This window comes from Patagioenas fasciata, chromosome 10 (assembly GCF_037038585.1).
Source record: "Patagioenas fasciata isolate bPatFas1 chromosome 10, bPatFas1.hap1, whole genome shotgun sequence".
NCBI lineage: Eukaryota > Metazoa > Chordata > Aves > Columbiformes > Columbidae > Patagioenas > Patagioenas fasciata.
This window is the reverse complement of record NC_092529.1, coordinates 17,259,435-17,280,357: the sequence shown is the minus strand read 5'-3', so window position 1 is coordinate 17,280,357 and position 20,923 is coordinate 17,259,435. Positions and strand designations below refer to the sequence as shown.

The window sequence follows — 20,923 nt, the reverse complement described above, 5'->3', positions numbered from 1 at the left end:
AACAGTACTCGAGTCTCCAGGAATCTCACCTCAGAAAAAAGATCATACAGCTGCTGCCCAGAGTACTGGAAAGCTCGATCAAGAAGTCACAGAAGATGCGAGAGGACTTGGCAATAAAGCACCCTGAAATGCCATTGCTATGACAAACCTGTCTGCTTCCATCTGTATCCCCAGGGCGTTGTGTGGCAATGGGCTCATGTCACCCAGGAATGCTCTGTCGCATGGTGGGATGTGACAGCAGCATCCAGGGTGATGAAATATCTGCTGTTAGCTGTAGCTGAAGGAAAAAGGGGGCTCTGGAGCCCTTCCCATTTGCTGCTTGCACTCCACCACCCCTCCAGCCCATGCACACACACCTGGGGGCTTCATCCCTGCTAAGATACCTTCGCCTGGGCTGAGAGGCACAACATGGATACTCACTGCGTGGCACCACAGCCTGGTTGAGGAACACAAATCTGCGTGAGTGACTACCAGCTTTGCATTTGCAGGCTCCAGTCCCTAAACTAGAACAGTCCAAACATCAGCCCTTCTGTTCCTCTTGCAGACCCAGGTCTTCAACAACCAGCACCCTGTATTTTTTTCAGCTGTGCAAGAACTCACTCCAAGTATCCCCACCCCATTCCTAATGGGGCAGAGAGCACTTCACTTGGCTTACTCGGTACTTACGAACACAATCAGAAGCAAATCACTCCCAGTTACTATCACAGAGCAACACAAGCCCATCCTGCAGCAGGAATGCCGCCCACCAGAGAGGTCATCTCCAGGAGACAACTCTCTCCTCACATGGAGCTTCCCCCCTGTGCAGTCAGGGCTCGTATATACAAGACAGTACTCACATTTTGCAAGCCTCGTTTGTACAGGGGGCAGAACCAAAAGCTTCAGAGCCTCTTGCAGCAGCCACAAGATGACCTCACAAGCTTCTGAGTATCAGTCACTTTCCACTAGCCCTGTATTGTCCCAGCACAGTGACACAGAGATGCGACATGATTGCAGAACAGCAATACCACACACTCCAGCACAGTCACAAGTATTAATGGTCTGGTCTTCTCCTCTTGCCTGAAGAAAACCTGGAGAGCTTCATAGAGAGAACTTCACCATCATAGTATCACTGAATATATCAAGGATTTTGGCCACAGAATAGTGCTTTGAGCTCAGCTACCAGAGACTCTGAACTCCTGGAGGTGAAGCAGCAAAAGACTCAATTTTAACTCCCCTAATGACACCGCTCTGATTTATTTCCCTGCAGCACATCCACTCACAAGACTGTTTCCTCAGGCTCTGGGAAGGGACTCATACTTGGCTATCAGGGCACTGGGCTCCTCAAAGACCCAACACCCTGGGAGTCCTCTTGCAGACTAATTTTCTTTCATCTTTAATTCAGTACGCCTTGCTAATCTGAACAATATAATTGATTTTCTATGTAGTTGGACCAATCCATCACAAGATGAGCACAGCTGTCTGGCTCAGTTAAGTGGTGGCGAGAACAGTATTGAGATATATATATACACACACATCTCTGCTTTCAGCTTATTCTCATTGATTTTGTATTGTCTGTACAAATGAACACTTTTCTTAAATTTTTGCAACATGTCCCCAAGTTGGTATTTTTAGCAGTTATTTTTAAAAACCTGCTAATATTTAAGCTATCATCCAGTATAAAAAGTAGCAGCCTAAAATTAATGAAGTGTTCCTGTATCTCATTCCAAATAGGAAATTAGCAGGGTGATGTAGTGCACAGCCCCATTTTTGGCAAAACTATGATATGCTTGGATGCCAGATTCTTATTTGTTTTCCAAAGTCACTTCCACACACAAGAAAGTCATAAAAACTCAAAACTAGAGAGGAATAAAAAGGAGACAAACACTGTTCAACGCAGAAATGCAAGAATATCAAAATATTGAAGCTCTCCTAATTTAGAGACAGGTACGGACAGTGGGCTTCCAGCAAGAACATGACTGACCCAAGATCTTCAGTAAGAAAGGTAGATAATTAAGGGGAAGAAACATACAGTCCATTTAATCTCCATGTGTGGAAATGAAAGCATATGGTGAGATCATGATTCTACGTAGCATATTAACATATTCAGAAAGGTTTCATATAGCTGGCCAAAAAAAAAAATTTAAAAAATCACAAAAAGACACACCACACATTTTTTCCTCCATCTAACTTGGAACACAAAAATTAAGAGAAATTCTCCACTTAATCATCAAGGCAGCTTTTCCAAAACAGGCCTTTAAAAAGAAAGAAGCAGAGAAACAAACCTACTTCTTGGCTGCTTAAACCAATTCCCTGTGATATCCTGAGCCTGAATGTTTGTTTGGGAAAAAACACATATACAAAAACCACATACACAGGATATTTATGCTTTTTCTCTTCACAGAAGCATCCTCCCTATTCGAAGCTGGTTGTTACATGCAATATTTTTAGACATCCATGTGTGTCATCCAATTAGGAAAAAATAAGAAAAATTAAAAAGTAAATAGACAGGGTGTAAACAGGAAACCTCAAAAAACACTTAAGCCAGAAAAAAAAGCTGACAGAATAACATATCTCCTTAAGCATAGCTTAGGAATGGGAAATCCTGAAGGGTTTGGGTCAGAAGCAAACCCAAATGTGTTGCACTCCCTCCAGACCAGATGTCACCATCCAGAACTGGGCAAATTAGAGACATCACATGGCGTGGCTGGCCATGTCTGTTACTGACTTCTATTTTTAAAGCCTTTTTTGTTTTAAGATGATCTGGAGTCTCCAATACCAGGGAAAGCAAATAAAACCCCAAACCCTAACAACTTTGTGGCCAAAAAGGAGAGGATGATACATTAGCTGCACATAGCTGAGACAAAACTGGGAACTATTTTACCATCAAAATGCTCACAGGTCTGTACACACATCCCAGGTGCTCTCGTTTGGGATGTGTCATGATTCGGGGTTCAGCAGCCCACATGCACACACTTCTGGCATGACTGCGTTGCACCAATGTGTTACTGCAACTTGCCCAGAGAAAGGATGGCTGTGCCAGGGGCCTGCATCCACATAAATACACATTGCTAGAAGCTTTAAAACAAAACCCTTCCATCCAACATATCTCCATAACGTTATTATTTTGAACCCCACAAACTACAAGGAATCTTTTGGAAATGGCAACCCTCTTCCTCTCAGGACAAACCCTTTTATTTAGGTACTGGTGTTACTGGGCACCCACAAGGGCTCTGCCTGGAAAACACATTAGCATGACACGAGGGATTTGGTTCCAGCTGCAAAGAACTGCACATGTTATTGCAAGGGGCTCCTTACAGGGTAACCATATGAAATTAAACTTCACTGACAGGTGAGTAAGCTCCAGAAGATATTTTACAGGAAGAAAAAGCTGCACTGATGCATCTAGTGATGAAAGAGAAAGGGAAACCATTTTCACTAAATGAATAACTGGCACACAAAACCTTAAACCTGCAGTTTTAAAAACACAAAATTGAGCTGCAGTGCATTATTAGAATATGGATTGTAAAAACTGTATAATTTATTCTTGAAACAGGCACATCACAATCAGAACACCAAAGAAAGCCATATAGATAAAAAAGCAAAATAACAGAAATCCCACTCACAAGATACAGGTGATCAGTTCGGAAATGCTGTCCCTTTGCCACACTGACCCAGTGGCCACAAAGCCTGTGCCATGGGAGGAGCCCAAAATCCTGCCCCGTCCTGCTTTCAACCAGCGACTCAGAGGCAGCAGTGCTGCTTTGCAGGTGTAGGAGCCCAGAGAACCAGCTTTGCACTTAAAGAATTTCATCTCAGAATCCCTACCTGAGCTGCAGTTAACCAGCTGTAAAACATCACCAGTAATTTCCTGTAAGGGTTCCCTCCACCCCCCCATTCTGTAACTCATAAGCCTATAAGAGATTTCAAAGCTTCATACTGAAGCCCCTATACTGACTTCATATTTCATTGGCATTTAGGTGGGGGTTTTTCTCCAGTTCTGAAGGCGTTTAGGATCAGATCCTCAGCTGCCTTGGATCAGCATTGCTTCATTAACTTTGATACAACCAGGCAGCTTATGTCTGGCCCATAAACATGCATGGTTTGACAAAAATGTGAAACAAGATGCAAGAATGTATTGCAATATTGAGCTACTCTAAGTAGACACATCTCAGGAAAATAAAAGCCTTTGCTTGTCCTTCTGGAAGGAAGGGGCCTGCATGCAGCTGAGGGGAAGAGGGAAAAAGTTATAGTGCTTGAAATGACCTCAGTTTCCTGGTGTGCCTGTTGGGAGAGAAAGCCTCATCATGTTCCAGCACTCAGAGCTGCTCAAAGTTTTAAGGAATAAGCAGAAAAATATCAAACAGGAGTTTTGTATCAGTATTTCTATGGGAACTTTTTAAAGGATCTGCACAGGTCTCAAAATATACCTTGATGCACACTTGTCAGCCTGTGTGCAGCCCACGGGTCCTCCCTGACCCAGCATAGTTTCCCATCACTCAGTGTCCCACGGTGGAAGGCACGTGGTGGGGACACAGATGCGGTGTTGGAAGCACTCCACCCTCATAGAGGTGTAGATCTGGGGAAGGGCAACACACCCCCATCCCACTCTGCACCTCTCCATCACATCCTTTGCTAGCAATGGGTGCAGTGCAAGAGCCTCCAAGTGATGCCTCCTCTGCCTGGTCACCCTGCCCTCAGGCAAGTGTCCTGGGCTCACCAATACCTCCTGCTAAACACAAAGGGCTGGCTCGGGGTCTGAAAACTCAGGTTTTCCCCTGCTGGTCTCTGCACACATCAGCCCGGGCAGCCAGTGAGCTCCCCTATATGGCACTGCAGCCTGGCTCATGCAGACACAATAAAACTGATGCGATCCCTTCAAAGGCAACAGCGGAGCTCCCACCTGATTTACAGGGGCAGACCATGTCTCCAGACATACTGCCTCTCCTTCCTTATCTTCATGTCATAAAGAAACCTTTGGCTGAAGTCCTGGCTCCAAAGTAGTCAATGAATTTTGCCATTAGCTTTAATAGGGCCAGGACTTTGCCTTAAGGAATTTGTTATCTTGCTATTAACCTATACAGAGCCCAGTATCTGCTTAATGTTAAATAGCCAGCAATGCACTGAAGTGGCTAGCTACATCTCTCACCCTTCATACTATGGCAAACCACTTTGCAGGACCCATCTCACCTCACCAGAATGACTACGAAGTACCACCCCTGTCCTTCCCAAAGGCTGCAGAGCCACCCTGGCTCTGCACAGTCTCTTCCCAACACTCCTGGGCTATTTACTGTCCAGGGCCATTCCCCATCTCAGAGTGTCCCTGTTCTTCTTGTCTCAGAAGCAGCCAGACAGGGACAGGCACTCGAAGACCAGACTGAATACAACATGCACAGAGCTAGTGTCTTAAGATGAGACCAACTGGAGAAAACTCCAGCACAACCTGGTACAAATGGCCCTTTGATGATGCTTTCCATGGAAATGCTGGCTCTGCTGAAGTTTGGCAAAGAGTTAGAGATGAAACGTGCTGCTTGGAACTGGGGGCTGAGAGGCTCTGGGTTGCATGGCACCTTACTAAAATAGCCACATGAACTCAAGATATGATGAAAAAACTGGCTCCTGCAGAGCATCTACTGACTTTCATGTATCCCCACCAGCTGAGCCAGTAAAAAACAAAAATCTGGCAAAGCAATAGCCCAAGAGCTTTCCCTCACTGCAGGCACTGAGGCCTTTCAGGGCTGAGTGCCAACACACTTTGCATGCAATTCTCCTTTTGCCTGTTTATTCTACTATTTCTCATTGCAGGGGGTGGCAAATCTAAGGGACTTTTTCGCTTGCTTTATTGGTGGTTTGCAGACTTGTACAGGACAACAGGCACTGCCTCTTGTGGTCATTAGAAAGATCCCACTCACTACAGCAGGTTGTAGGGTTCTAAGTCTCCTCCTCTCCTGAAATGCTCAAATGCAATGCTCAGAAATAATTGTGAGCAGACTGCAATTTGAAAAACAAAACCAAAAAAACCCCACACTAACAAACCACAAAACCAAAGAGCAGTGATAAATGAAAATACAGGGAACAAGTAAATTCAGTCTTCCTCAAAACAATAAATACACTATTCCAGCCAGGAGATAAACCCCTTGGCCAAGAGCAAAATATAAACAAGAGAGCTGCTGCTTCTTGATCTCCACCAGGAGCATGCAATGTGAAAAACTAACCCCTCTCCCCCCAAGAATTTGGCATGTGGCTGCCTTTCCTGATGCTACCAATGGCAGTTTCACCTACTCGCTGCTGCTCCCTCCCACACAGCGGCACAGGGAGTGTTCACTCACTCCAACCTGTGCATCAGTGGGAGGATGAGGATGCTGCAAGCTCGCAGGTAACATTGGTTCCCATGGCACAAGGCAGAGGGATGTAGAGCTGCAGAAGAGCTTTTGCCAGCTCTGCTGGCCCCATGCTTTCCAGCTGACAAGCAGCATCCAGACAGCATCTCACCTCTCCTGACACTGTCAAAGGCCACAGGATCTTGCTGGCAGTGTTATCAGTAGATGCTGAGTCCCTCTGACAGAGGGGGAGAGGGAACAGCCCCCTCATTGCATCAGTATTCTACTGTTAAAGGCATCTTGTACTCAAAACCAAAACATTTCTCAAAGGGGTCATGTCATTCTACAGGTGCTGATGTTACCATTCCTACCACTTTGCAATGTATCTAAAATAACAGCAAGAAAAGAACAGACAGGCAACTCTACAGCTAATTCTAAAAATCAGGAAAATTAATAGAAAACAATCACTGCAAAGCTGCCACAAATACCAAGTCAATTAAATACTTCATACAACATCTGCTTTCCTTGGCAGAACACAGCTAATAAATTAGTGTCTGGTGGAGACATACTTATCAGCAACAGCACTGAGGCACTGCATTCAGGTCATTACTGCACATGAGCCCATGGTGATGTTTTGTTCCAGTGCAATCTCCTGGGAAGTCAGCAGGGGGAAGGCAGGGGGAAGATCCTATGGGATCAGAGAGTTTTCCTGATGCTACCCAAAAGAGCAAACAGTGTGTCAGTCCTGGCAAGGGCACCGCATGGAGACAGCAGCCCTTGAACAAGTGGTACCCACCATGGGGCAGGACAAGACACCTGTCCTCCCACAACTGTTCTGTTCTGACCTTCCCTTCTCAACCAGGAGGTTGGAGGCAAATCGGTTAAGATCCTGCTTCTTTGCTTAAGTCTCTACAACACAAATCTCAGGAGATATTCTGTGCAGAGCTTCTGGTAACTTTTCCTGTGTTTTTACCCCACTCCAGAAGCCATCCCTGACCCACCTGAAACAGAAACTCAGCCTTCCCTGTTATGGGAACAGTAACAGAAGATTAAAAAAAAAGTATATATCCTCTTGGCAAGGGACTTCTCAATCCCAGAGACCTGCATCCTGCCCTTGATGCCTCTGTCTCTCCCCAGCCCTGAAACTCTCCCCCATCTCTTTGATGGCTTCTCACAGGCTGCTCATCTGTCCCTGTACTTTTTGCTTCTCCACCACCTCCCTGCTTACCCTTGGGTTGGGATTTTGAGGGAAGGCACCTGAGGCTGCAGACATACACAGAGCAAGCCTTGACCAAATATCTGCCATCCTCTCCAGGCAGCATCACATCCTCCAGGGGCATCTTGTATCTCTTCCTCCCCATGCCCCATTAGGGTCCTTGCACCCAGCTCATCCCCCATCCACTCCCCCTGCTCTCCCTGGACTTTTCCAGCCACTCTCACGCTTGGCAGCAGCCCCTCAGGAAACCCAGACACCAGCTTTGAACAGACATTAGGTAAGCAGACAACGAAAAATAATTTATTTGAAAAAGGTCTATACCACAAGTCCATCTGAATTGCCTTTAACTTCTGTAACTCTTTATAAAAAAAAAAAAAAAATGCAAAGAGCAAGCAGATAAAAAACACAAAGCATGAAATCCTAAACTCTTTGGAAGAAGTCGAAGTAGCGGGTCCTGGCTGCAAGGGGCACTGAGCAGCATTTCTGGGGCAAAGAGCCAGCCTGCCCAGCCGCCAGCATCTTGCCAGGCAAGGGCGGGGGGTTGACTGGTTTGAACTGCTCCACGCTCCACTTTTAAAGCAAAACAAGCACTTTGGATCAAAGGCTCTTTTTTCAACAGCCGTTAACAAGCTCCATGTGCACTGCTGCATCTCCAGTGCCAACCTCTTCATGAGGTTTTGTTTTTTTTTGAGCGAGAGAGGTAGGTACCTTATTGATGAGACATTTAATAGTTACATGCTGAAAGGAGCTACTGTACCAAGCACTGACTGCCTTTTCTCTGGACTTATGAATCTCTTCTTTGTTTGGTTTAAATTATATCTCAGAGCAGCCTATAAGGGTAATCTCTGAAAATAAGTTCTCTGTGATCAGAAATTACAGACCTGCTCTCCATCTGCAGCAAAGTTACCAGAATCAAGCTTGGATTTAGCACGTTAGGGCAGCCAGGGCAGCACTTACAAAGGCAGGAAAAAGCAGCTGTAAATGCTGGAAGTAAACAAACAGCCCCTTATCTCCACAATGGAGTGCAAAAGATACAAAAACTTTTTATAGACTAATCTTTCGGGGCAAAGAAAAGAGCAAGAAAAAAAAAAAACAATTCAGCCTGCACTACCAAAGTACCCCAAAGTGAACTCACTTTGCTCCGTGCTGCTTTCCGGCTGCCTGCTCTCCTGCACTCACAGCTCTGAGGTCTGCATGATGTTTGAGATGGGGCACAATGTAACAAGCACTAAACAACATTATCTGTCACTGCTAAGCATCAGAAATTAAAATACAGCCTCTTACCTCCAAGCCACACGCCCTGCTGATTCAAGAGTTCTGGAGAAACTCAAGAAGCACTCTGTACATGTACTAAGCCTTCACGTTTTCTGTACATTTGGGCTTGTGAGAAGAAGGGAGACACGATCTCGGACTTCTTCCGTTGCCATATAATCTGAAGGAAGTGACCTTCGCATTTGTTGCTTTGATTACAGATTCAGAAACAAAAGCCCTTCCAGAGTGAGTCAGGACACACGAGAGGTTGAAACACGACTGTTAAAAATGGAGGCAAGCTGGGAAAGCATTACAATTATTTTTATTTCCTTTGTAATATTAACCCTTTTATTATGAAACAAAAATCAAGTAAAAAAAAAACAGTAGTTACTGACTAAAAGGCATAGCACAAGGTACCAGCCCCAGAGCAGTGGGACACCTCACTGTGGGACCACAGGTCTCTGCCAACCCCTGTGGCATAGCAGTTGGTCAAGGACCCCCAGGCCAACAGCTCTGTGCTTGTTGGGAGACGCCACCGTCCCCTCCAACTCTTCCTTTCCACACATCCCCATCCAGGGGACAGAAGGAGCCTTTATGCTAAAACTTGGCACAGCGCTAAAACTTCAACCAGCCACCTCCACTTTCCAGCCCTGGGAGTGGGGGCTTCAGTATGTGAGTAAATGAAGATGACCAGAGCTTGTCATCTCAACACACCCATCCTCATTTTGCACACTCACATCCCCATAGATCCCTGCTGCAACAGGTACCCCACATACAGTGTTTCACTGGGTTTCCCCAACTTCTTTCCAAAGCGCACTTTGGGCCACTGCCACTGATGTGGGTGCATGTGAGGGAGGAAAAACCAGAAGTGCGGATGGAGTTTACACCCTGGGCCACCAACCTGAACTTGTTCTGAGGCCAGGGTCAGTCTCCAGGAGCGCAGTTTGTAGCTGATAGAGGTGCAGGAGTAAGTCAGCCTGCTGCTCCCTTCTCAGGACTGCTTTCTGTGTGCAAAACATCAAGTTATACTGAAAGGACACCCAGCTCCTCTCCCTGATTTCTTCTGCTCTGGTGCATCAACCTGCAAGGCTCCAAACACCTCTGGGATTTGACACAGCAATGCTGTGTCAGGAGTAGCATAGGTTTCATGCTACAGTGCAAAACACTGAGGTCTCCTCCAAAAGCAGCATCAGATGACTACATTACACTGCTTTCATCAAAACAAAAAAACCCAAACAAAAACAAAAAAAGCCCAAACACATACCAAACAGAAAACTAAAGGCTGTGCACCCAAATCCAGAAGGTTGTAACCTTGAGAGCTCCAGTCTCGCCTCCAGGAAGGTAAACAAGGGGCATAAAACTTAAAATTTACAATTACAGTTACTTCAAAAATCTAAAATACAAACCTATTCTACTTTCACAAACATAGCTCAGCATTATTAATCTCCTTTTATGTGAAAAAAGTATGGATATACTAGCTTTTAAATCACACCACTGACTCACAACCTCTGGCTTCACAATTTACGTTCGGAAGACTAATGCCAAAGGAACAACACAGCCCAGGACCACAGCACCCAACATGAGCTGGAAGATACAGGACAGGGAAAACCTCACACAATGCTACCAGAGCAGCAAAGGGCTCTTGACATGCACCAAGACAATCTCACCTGGGACTGATAACAATCTCTTCCCTTTAGCTGGAGGTTCTCCTTTGGTTATTTATGGTCTCAACTGAGCAGTCACTACATAGAAAGGACAAACCAAGAAGACCTTTCCACTCCAATTTTGAATAATCCATGGATCTATTTTAATAGAAAATTTAAGTTCAATTCCAGGAACAAACTAATTTCCTTTTGTCAGAATGGGAAGCAAGAACCTCAGGATCAAACTTCTGAAAGCAACACCCTATCACAGACACACAGCTCCCACTTCTGAGAATTACCAAGCCCACTTGGTCCAGCTAAACTCCCTCAAACAGAAGGCTCTGTGTACCAACCTCTGAGGCCAGCAACAGGCTCCCTTAAGCTGCAGAGCACTCTGTAAAGCCAGAGCATTCCTGATGCTGCTGGGAAGAGAAGAAGGGCTGCCTGATCCATAGGATCAAAGTTGTTCTCCCCTTGCCTGGGGCTGCCTCCCTGTTTAGGGGCCACCTCCAGAAGACAACTCACCCCAGCTACCCCAGACACCTGGGATGCAGTGAGATGCCAGAGATGTCTTGCCTTCCTTGGTTGATGCAGAGGAACTAGCTTTGATCAAATATCCACCTTTTAACTAGCTGCAGACAAAGTGGGGTTTTGTGTGGGTTGCTTTTGTTTGATTTTTTTTTTTCCTCCTCCAAAGGTTACTTTATAAAAGCTAGCATTCTTATAGTCATCAGACTACAATAGCTCTCCACACAACACTCAGTATCACAGGTTTCATGAAAAACCCATAAGCTGGCTCCACATCAGGCAGGAGGATACCAGATCAGGTCCAGCCAGCTGGTTCAGACTGTACCAGCAAGCCGGGTAGCAGATGAGACAATTTAGGGAGAGTATTTCAGAGTAATAAACTTGCAGTTGTCTCCAAAACAGACTCCAAAGCACCAAAATAAGACAGAAAACAGACAGTGAGTCATTTTTCCTCAGAGAAATGACGTGAAGGTTACCTGGGTGGTGCCAACTTCTGCCCTGCTGGGATGACCACAGGGACAGGAATAGCTGGAGGAGGAACAACACAACTCCTTGGAGGATCCAGGGCTTCCAAACAAATACAGATCTGGCCTGTGTAATTTGTCTGTGCTCTCACCCACAGCTGATTTTTCTAAACCAGAAAAATCAGAGTTTACAAGTAATCCTGCACATCCATAAGAGGTTCTAAAAGTGGGAAGCTGTAGGAGAAGCAAGAGTTAAACAGGGGCAAGTCTCTACAACTCAGACGCCACTAGAGGAAGAGTTCCAGGCTAGGGTTTGGGGACAACAGGACTGTGAGTCCTCACCAAAGGCTCTGTAACCACAGAGTGAATGCAACACACCCCAACCCCTCTGAACAAGGTGAACAGATACAGTGTGCTCAATATCAGAGAGGAATTACCTGCTCCTACTTTCACTATGGCTTAGCAAACACCAACTTACATGCCCGACAAGTGCACCTGCCCAACCAGATTCCTGATGGGCTTCATCTACACTGACATACTTGCTCTCCAAAAACAACCATGGCAACTGAGCACGTCCAGCCTGGTGTCAGCCAGACAACTCTACTCTCAGCATGATAGGGACCTCTTTGCCTAGGGCAGCAACCTTTCTGGAAAGACTTCTCCCCTCTTTTTTCCTGTCCAGTTATAACCTCGGTTTTCCTTTCCTGTTGCACTTCTGACTTTTTTTTTCCCCTAGCTGTTTGTTTTCCCACACTTCCTTGCAAGATCGTGCTCAGTTTGGCACTTTTGACATACACCTGATGGGGTCAGAATGTTTGTTTGTTTATTCTCTGGTGTCTCCACTCTCTTTCCTTGCTTGCACAGCCAGTACTTTTTGTGCCATGCAATTCTTGCACTGCCCTCTCCTGTTCTTCCAGCTTCCTCGCTCCCATCATCCAGCCTTTTGCCTTCCTTGCCCATGCACAAGCCAGTGACCTGCCTACACCAGACACCAACCAGCGTGACCTTCTCCACGCCATACACCATCTGCCCAGCCCACATCACCCTACCTAGAAACCACTGCCCCAACAACAGGTAAAACCAGGATGCTCAGAAAACAGCCCATAATTAGCAGTGGCCACACAGTGTAAGTGCCTTACTACAGTAACTTCCCCATCATCACCCCAGCTCTGCTGGCACCACACATTTGCACCCAGTGACAAGCAGGAAGAGGAACGCTGGGGCACCCATTGCAAGAACAGCACCTCTTCTACATCAGCTGAAAAACCAACCACAGAAACATCAGTCTGAAATCTAATGTTGCTTGGACTGTCAATGATAGCTTTTAATGGCTAAACAACATCACCTCCAGGCTATTCTCAGCATTTTGGTGACCTTTATTCTCCCCACATCTCCTTATTCAACATGTACGTTGAAATGAATGACAGTCCAATTAGCAGGGAAAAGTGTATTTGTGTGGGAGGGTGTTTAAGCTAATATATTCCAGCACTGATAGCTTTATCCTCTTTGCAGTCTCAGAATGAACTGGCCTCCATCTGTAGAGAAGATTAGTGGAATTACTAATCACTAATTATGACTCAGAGGTTTTAAGAGCAATACAGACTGTGCAAGGGTGGCCTGATTTTCAGAAAATGAGGAGACAAAGATAGCACAGTGTTATTTTAAGCACATGGACAGTCCATCCAAGACTGGAAAGAACTGCAGTGACAGCGCTAGCAAAAGGAGTGACAGAAAGCTAAACGCTCAGAAGGACAGGAAAAAAAGAAGTATGGAAAAACAAGCACGTGCCTGAAACACTTTTAATTTGTCTTTTCATAAGCCTCTAGTCCATTCAGAACAAGCTGGCCAGCCTCTCTGCACAAGACCAAAATGGAGATTTATCCAGGCAAGTTCATGCAGTGATACCTTTGTACAGGAGCCTGGTTCTGAGAAGTGGCGCCAGCGACATTTGAAATCTAACATATTTTGTTAACTGTGTCAGATCGAAGAAAAAAATATTTATACAGGCCAAGCGGTTAGTGAATAGAAGGCACTGTTTGAAACTGGCACCGTAACACCCTGAAGGAAATGAGATGAAGTTCAGAGTCTGGTTGTGAAGTTTGTCTGCTAAGGAAGAGGGAGGAGCAGTACAAAAATTGTATTTTTGTTTGAATAAACTGTCTCAAACAGAAAACATATCACGAACTCAAATGGAAATATGTCTGGCAGAGAGCTTTGGAAAGCTGATGCTGGAAGCATGTAAAGTCAAATTTAAGCTGTTGGGATGTAGTGCCCATTGCTGGTCCTGTCCTCAGTTCTGCAGGGGTCTCTCCCAAAGCCCCAGCCCTGGGGAAAACTGTCATGTTCAGATGCAACAGGGGTTTCAAGCAGAACCAAAGTTCTGCAGGTGATGTATGAGCAGATCAGACCCCTTCAAAAAGGAAAACAGCTGGATGAAGGAAGTCAGAGCAAGTCTTTTCCAGAGCAACAGATAACCACCCAGTACCTAAGTTTGAATCTTCGAAGGGGCACATAGTCAGCATCCTCCAAAAAGGTCTTCAGGCTTCCTTTGGAAAGCCCTGGGCTGTAAGGATGCTAGAGATCCTTCCTCTGAGCATCATTCCCAGAGGAAGGAAAGCTCTGCCCTGACAACACAGCACTCTCACATCGTGCTCACCCTTACTGTGCCAGCACACCACCCTCCATCATTGTGAAAAGGGAAAAAAAGGTTTCTGCAATTTGTCGTCAGCATTTTTTATAACGAAAAGTTTAGGTGTGGTAACAGAGGAAACATGGTCCTCGCTATCCAAACCAACTATGTTAGCACTGTAGGAAACAGAAGTCAGCCGCTTCCTCTGTTGCTCCTCCACCCCAACTACATGAGACAGACACATGTATGAAGCTTATTTATTGTGCTTCATCAGCAAAATTTTTTCACTTCATACAGAGCAAGTGACCTTTCAGAGGTTAAAAGGCACTTTGTCTAAAAAACCCACGTGAATTCAGTTTACACTTTTACACCAGAGATTTTTAGCCAAATTACCAGTATAACTGAACAGCTTAATCACGAAGATGCTCCCATACTTGGTTTTATGTCCAGCAGATATTAATTACGTGTCATTCTGCAGGGAGTTTGGGGACAGTTTGCCTTGTTTCTGTTTTCCCCTTTGGCATGAGCAGGCTGACTGACATGCACTTTAACCCTGACACTAAAGTATTCACTTCACCTGTTTTTATTTTATGACAAATTAGTTCCATTATCAAATAGACTGATGCAATTTTCTTTTATTTTTTAATGCTTAAGGCATAGGGGCTAAAGAGAAATAACTGATGAGGGATGTCTAGGTGAAATTTTGTATTCATACCTCACAGGATGGCAGGCACTAAAGTATGTTAGTGTTGACATCCTAATGAAAGTCAGGCCAGTGATAACACAAGTAACTGAACACAGGATGAGTGATTTTGAAAGTTTTTGGCTTTGCCGCTGCTTATTAACCACATTTATATATTAATAAAAATTTCACTTTCTGTTTTACTGCTCTATAATTAGATTTAAGACAAGTGGTCTATAAAACCAGCATGGGAGAGCCCTGCCAAAAACTTGATTTTAGAAGAAGTGTCAGGACACCCAGAATCGCCACACACTTCCACTGTGGATTTTGGGGTATTCTGGGAAGACCCCACCAAAGCTCAGCTGGCAATCCAAAGCACTACGTGCCAGTTTTCCACAACAAAACACAGCCCTGGCTCCTTTCCCTCATAGGAAAGGGGTACCCTTGCATGAAGGCACCTGTGCCAAATTCTCACCTATTTTTTTTCCAAGATGTAATAGCATTAGCTTGTATTGACTTACTGTAGTTTAAAAGAAGATCTGTGCCAGCTCTTCCATCAGCTGTCTCTGCAAGTCTCTGTTTTTCTAGGACAGGCTTTCAGATGCTTTCTGCCACAGACAAGACAATGTTCCCTGGCATACAACCCAAGCATGCAGAGAGAATAAATTCATATACTGTACAACCCTCTTCCCCTCACATGGGTTCAGAGGTTATTTCAGAGGAAAATGGGACACCTCATGAGCACTTTGGCTCTCAAACTCCTCCAGATGAATAGGCCTGGACAAATAGGACATCCCTTCTCCTTTGGCAGTAGAGGCAGATGATGGCAAGCACCCTGGAGCAGAGACCAGCTTGCGAAAGTGCCAGAACTTAGCTTGCTAGGCTGGGGCTGAAGTCCCTACACTAGTGACCAAATAAAACAACAGCCTATAAGACCTCAGGAGATGCTAGAAACACAACGGCTGAAGAAGAGGTGACTGACAAAGGCTCATTTGTTCTAGTTGGGTTTTTTGGGGGTTCCTTTGTACCTAAAGGTACTAAGACAGGTAAAGGCTTTATGCTGGCAGAGCAGATTTCAGCCTCCCCAGCCAGACAGCTCTGCCTGTGTAACAACCTCTGCACCTGCTGACTTCAGAAGATGTAGGGGAGAACCCTGTGTAGAAGCATGAGGGTGTTAGTGGCTTCTTTGTGCTGAGACTCAAAAAAAACAATAACAAGAAAAAAACAAACAAAAAACCAACATACAAACCAACCAACCAAAACTAAACCACAACCAACCTCAAAAGTTACCAGCCCAGGGAGAAATCCTACTGGCTTTCATTTCACCACAATAATGTACTGATGATTAAAAACTGAAAATAGCCACCCAAAAATAGCCACTGACACAACAAAGTGGCATGAGCCACAAATATGGATCAAAGCAAACTGAAGCCTCCAGGGCTGACCAGCAGCTCAAGTGCCCATCACCTCACCCCTCCCTGTATGTCCCTTGCACGTAGCTCAGTGACAAAGTTATGACTTGTCTCCTGATTTATTACACCATACACAGCCCAGGGAGTCCACACAGGGGGCAAAAGTGTAAGTTCAGTCAAATAAGCCTTTATATACAACCTGTGGTACTTTTCACACCTGGAATATTAATGTGAAGGAGCTACAGAAATATGAACATTCTTGACAAAGCCAAGTTGGGAAAGAACTTGGTTAAGCACCTGTCCTGGTGCCAATATTAGTAAGAACACAAAGCAAAACCATGCTTTCATCTGGTTGCACTAACTACAGGGCTTATTTTAGCAGGAGCTTAAACAGCATCCCTACTAGGTAGGAGAGTGGTGTTGTATCCATTTTATAGACAAAAAAAGGCACAGAGAAGGAAAACAATTTTGCTCAAGATAATGCAGGATGTATGGTAATGATGCAACACATCTCACATCCAAGATTAGAGCTTAGTCCTATAGACACTGTAACATCGACCTTCACATAGAAACAATCCCGTGCAGAGCTCTGCACTGTGCATTTTGCTGCTGTATTGCTCCACCAAGCCCCAGGTGAACAAGCATAACAGCACAGCTCAGAGTATTATACATCTCTGTATGCAGAGGTCATCCAGCTACCCTCTCTAGATGTTCCATAGCTTGAAGTGTTTAAAAAAAAAATTGGAAAAGTCATATTTGATTTGACCTCTTACAGGGCTGCAACATCCAAACAGACCAGTGATGTTTAATCGTGTGTGCTCAGCCCTGCACCCACCAGACTCAGCTGGGATACTGTCAGTGGTTTCAGCAGCAAAGAGCCCAGTCTTCAGCACAAAAAGCAACACTTTATGTAACCCAAGGAAGAGCTGCAGGGCATTCGTTAAACCATCTTTCCTTAATACACCCCAAATTGCCACTAGGAAATTCCTGATATTAAAATGTGAGAGTTGCCTGGTTCCACCTCCCAGGAATGACCCTTAGAACTGTGAGCCTGGAGCAACAGGTCACTGCACATCCCCAGCAGTCTGGCTGTGCTCTCCTCATGGCTGTGACAAGCTGTGGGCAGATGGGAGTGGGAAAGGGACACACTCTGTTCCCCCTCTGGTTTAAGGACCACCTAGAAGGATGACAGAAGGACCAGTCTTCTCTTTACCAATTTTCACACCCCAGTTTAGGACACAGGCAAAAGTCAGTGATGCTTTTTATAAAGGTGACAGATTAATGCACCAACAGCCACTAGAACACAGTAAGTTTGGGCAGAGGTACAGTCACACTTTGTTTAAAAAAAAAAAATCTCTTTTCACTTTGAGCCAACCATTGGAGAACTGCAGCTGAACAGGCTGAATACAGTTGTTGTCAGAGCTGGTCCTTACTGAGCCATTATTCTAGCCCTGGAGGGCTAGGATTTGATTCCATGGGGACACAGCAAGGAGCAAAGGCAGTCTGAGCTCCACACTCTTTACACGAGTGGACTGCAAAAATAACATCCACACAGTACAGATGTAGCTGGACTTTATTTATAGAGAAAGAAGGGAGCCAAAGCTGCATCCCACATTTCTTCAGATGAGTAAAGGTGGGCAAATGGGGAGCAATGATGCCTGCACCCCCACATTCCCTCACTATACATGATCTGTGTTCCTCAAGCGACATGTCACATATCAAAGTGTTTACATCCATCATCTGTGCAAGATGCCAAGATGCATTCAAGCACTTGGTAGCACTGTCACCCACTCCTAGGCATACTTTAAAGCTAAATAGCAACAGATCCTTCTGGGATTAAATAGACACAGATGTCCTTTTAGCATGACTTTCCCATGGAAGTTACATCCTGATGGGTCTGCAAAGCTGTTTGTTATGAGCTGTGTTATTCTCTGTATTGCAACACACCAAGGAGAGGGGAGAAGCAGCTTTGAAATACAATAGCACAATGTAGCAAACACATCCACTGACACTGTAACCAGGCACAAATCACAAGTCTACACGTGAGACAAAAATACAGACATACAAAAATAAATAACTGCCAGCAAAAACAGACTCCAAAAAGAGTGACACCACCCTAACTGCAGCTGGGCACCACAGTTACTGCAAGTAAGGTGCTGTATATTTTGCCTGCAGGAAGAAGAACCTCCCAATACTTGTTTCAGGACTCATTGCAGTCCCCCCAGATAACAAATCCTCTGCGATGCAAAGTATTATCACATTACAATCTGCCACTATTTAATGACACAAACAGCAGGAAAAGCTACAGCTGGTCGCTCCCACAGCAGCATAGTGCTCTGGGTGCCCGATGGCAGCGCAGGCTGAGTGCTGAGCTCTGTCTCCCAGATCCCAAGTACAAGGATGGTGACAGCAGTGAAAAGGGCTCTGAGGGGCTGTGATACAGGGCAGTCATCTGCCAAAACACTTCTAGATAAACTGGCTAACAAAACACATTTCACATAGAAAATACCTCTCCCAAACCCCAAATTTAAGGCACACAGCACTGGCTGTTTGAAGGCAATATTGGACGTCAGCTCAGACCCTGATTATAAACCTGCCAAATATCTTTGCAGCACAGCTGAGTGGTGGCTCTGGCTTGATGTTCCTCACCTGGGGTGTCTGCACTTAGGAATCAGCCAGGTGACTGAGCACATGTCCATCAGGTGGCAAAATGCCTTTTTTTTTCCTTAAACAAAACCTGGAGTGATAACTGGGGGGTTTTTACCTGGTAGACGTCCCGGAGGCCGCACCACGCTCGCAGGGCTTGCCGGCACGCCCGCAGCCGGGCAGCGTACCATCTCCGCAGTGCTGCCACCGTCACCGTCCAGACGAAGCGGCTCCCGCTGAAGAGCAGATCCTCCACCCCGCACATGAACACCGAAGCCATGAGCTGCTCCACCAGCAAAACAAACTCCCCGTCCCTGCTGGCTGCTGCTGGCTCTCGCTCTCCCCTTCAAACGCCTGGCATTACGCAGCCTGGCTTTATACGGCAGGCGGAGGCCAGGGGTGTTGCACAGAGCCAGGGTCAAGCCTTAAAACAAACTCCTCTTTCACAGCGTTTCCTGGGCAGATTCCCAGGCGTGCCCCGGCGCCTGAAGCAGAGCCAGCGGCTGCACTAGCTCAGCCCCACCAGCAGCTCACACAGCAACCTTGTCCTTCTTAGCAGCTTACAGAAATCTCTGTTAAGCTTCAGTAGCTACCACTATGTTTTCTAATTAAAATTTAACCCGTTTGCCATGTGCCCTGACAAACACCCCATTTAGACGCTGCAGGAAAAGAAGGAAACCACTTGAGAGCATTAATCGCCAATGCTCTTCAGTAAACTGGGCAGGCACTTCGCACAGCTCCTGCCTAATGCCCAGTGTTATCTACATCCAACACCTCCTTATCTGCTGTGCAGGGAACAAAGCTGTCATCATTTTCTCCTGGCTGAACCCGTGCTCAAATCATACACTAGAAATCTTATTTTAAAAAAGCACCTGTGGGAGCCAGCAATTGGAAGTAAAAAATAAAAGATCAGAATAGCTCCTGTAGAAATAGATGGACTAACTTCTCTTCCAGTTCCGACTGTGACAGATGCCCACAGCACAGAGCCATGTCCCCACTCCACATCTCCTGCCAGCTGTTGCATCTACCAGTTAAATGCTGAACACCTGCTAAAGAGATGATTTTGCTCCACTCTTCAACATAACTCCGTTAATGCAGTACTTGCTGCATGAGAAACAAAGCTGCCTGTGCTAGCGGAGTTCTTCACAAACATCCCACAGCAAATAAACACTGACATAATAGCCCACAGGAGATTCCAGCCCTGCCTCAATAGTCAGTACAAAATTAAGCAGCACCTTGCCCTTCTAGGGATTAAACTGTTAATGCCAGCAAGCTGCACCTTTCATTTGTGAGCTCTTTCCTATTAAAAGCTAATGGAGAATGGGGAGTCAAAGGGCAATTAAATCTTTCTAAGACTCCTCAGAAGGTTTGACATTTCCTAAGCTTATTTGGGACAGAAGCTACAGGGGGCCCCACATGCCACCATCCACACCTTGCTGAAGAAACTACTCAAAGAGCAGCTTTTTGGCTAAAACAAACAAACAGGAGACCAACCTCTCCATAAAAGTAATCTCTTGTGCAATTAAGTGAATGAGCAGGGGGCACGAACATTTTGCACAGAGGCTGCATGGGAAAGGTAAATCCCAGGGTGTTGCTGGTATTGCTTCTCCAAAGACACCAACTGCAAACAGCCTCTACACCAGAGTCACAGCAGCCCTGTCCCAAATGCTGTTCATGGGAAGAAGACATTCTGCATGCTCAAAGTACAGTGCAAATATTCACTAAGCTTATTTTATTCCCTATTAATAAGCCTTCTGCCTATGGCAAATCTATTCTCATGCATTCAACTCCTGTGTCGTATTTGGGGTGATGTAATTCTGTAGACAGATGACTGCACATTTTAGACAGGCTTTGGACCTGTATGTTTCCAGGAATCACACTTTTTCCTTTTATACATAAAAAACCAAGGGTGGCTCTGTTCCTCTTGGTGCTGCTATCAATTGGCTGTGCAGATGCCAAGGAGCTTAAATATCTTTAAGTCTTGCTTTCACAAGAGGAAAACAACAACAACAACAACTCTATTTCAAACATTATTAGAAGCTTCTGAAGTGAGCTGGTGCAGAGAGACATACAGCTTATTATAACAAGAAGCAAGTAAAGACTCAGGCTCTGCATTGAAATCCAGCATCCATATATCCACCCTGTGAGTTTTATCA

At 45.3% G+C, this 20,923-nt stretch overlaps 1 protein-coding gene across 4 annotated transcripts in view; it reads right to left on the bottom strand.

Annotated features, from left to right (window-relative positions):
• FRMD4B (FERM domain containing 4B) overlaps positions 1-20,923 on the bottom strand; it is a 130,026-nt gene that overhangs the window by 64,133 nt on the left and 44,970 nt on the right. Inside the window, exon 1 of one of the 4 annotated variants that reach the window (XM_065845694.2) lies at positions 18,886-19,170. The exons of 2 other annotated variants lie outside the window; for them this stretch is intronic. In XM_065845694.2, coding sequence (XP_065701766.1) covers positions 18,886-19,047 — 162 coding nt within the window. In that variant the 5' untranslated portion in view covers positions 19,048-19,170. Of the gene's footprint in view, positions 1-8,796; positions 8,910-18,885; positions 19,171-20,923 lie in introns of those variants that run through there. One more of the 4 variants, XM_071813240.1, reaches the window with a different exon arrangement.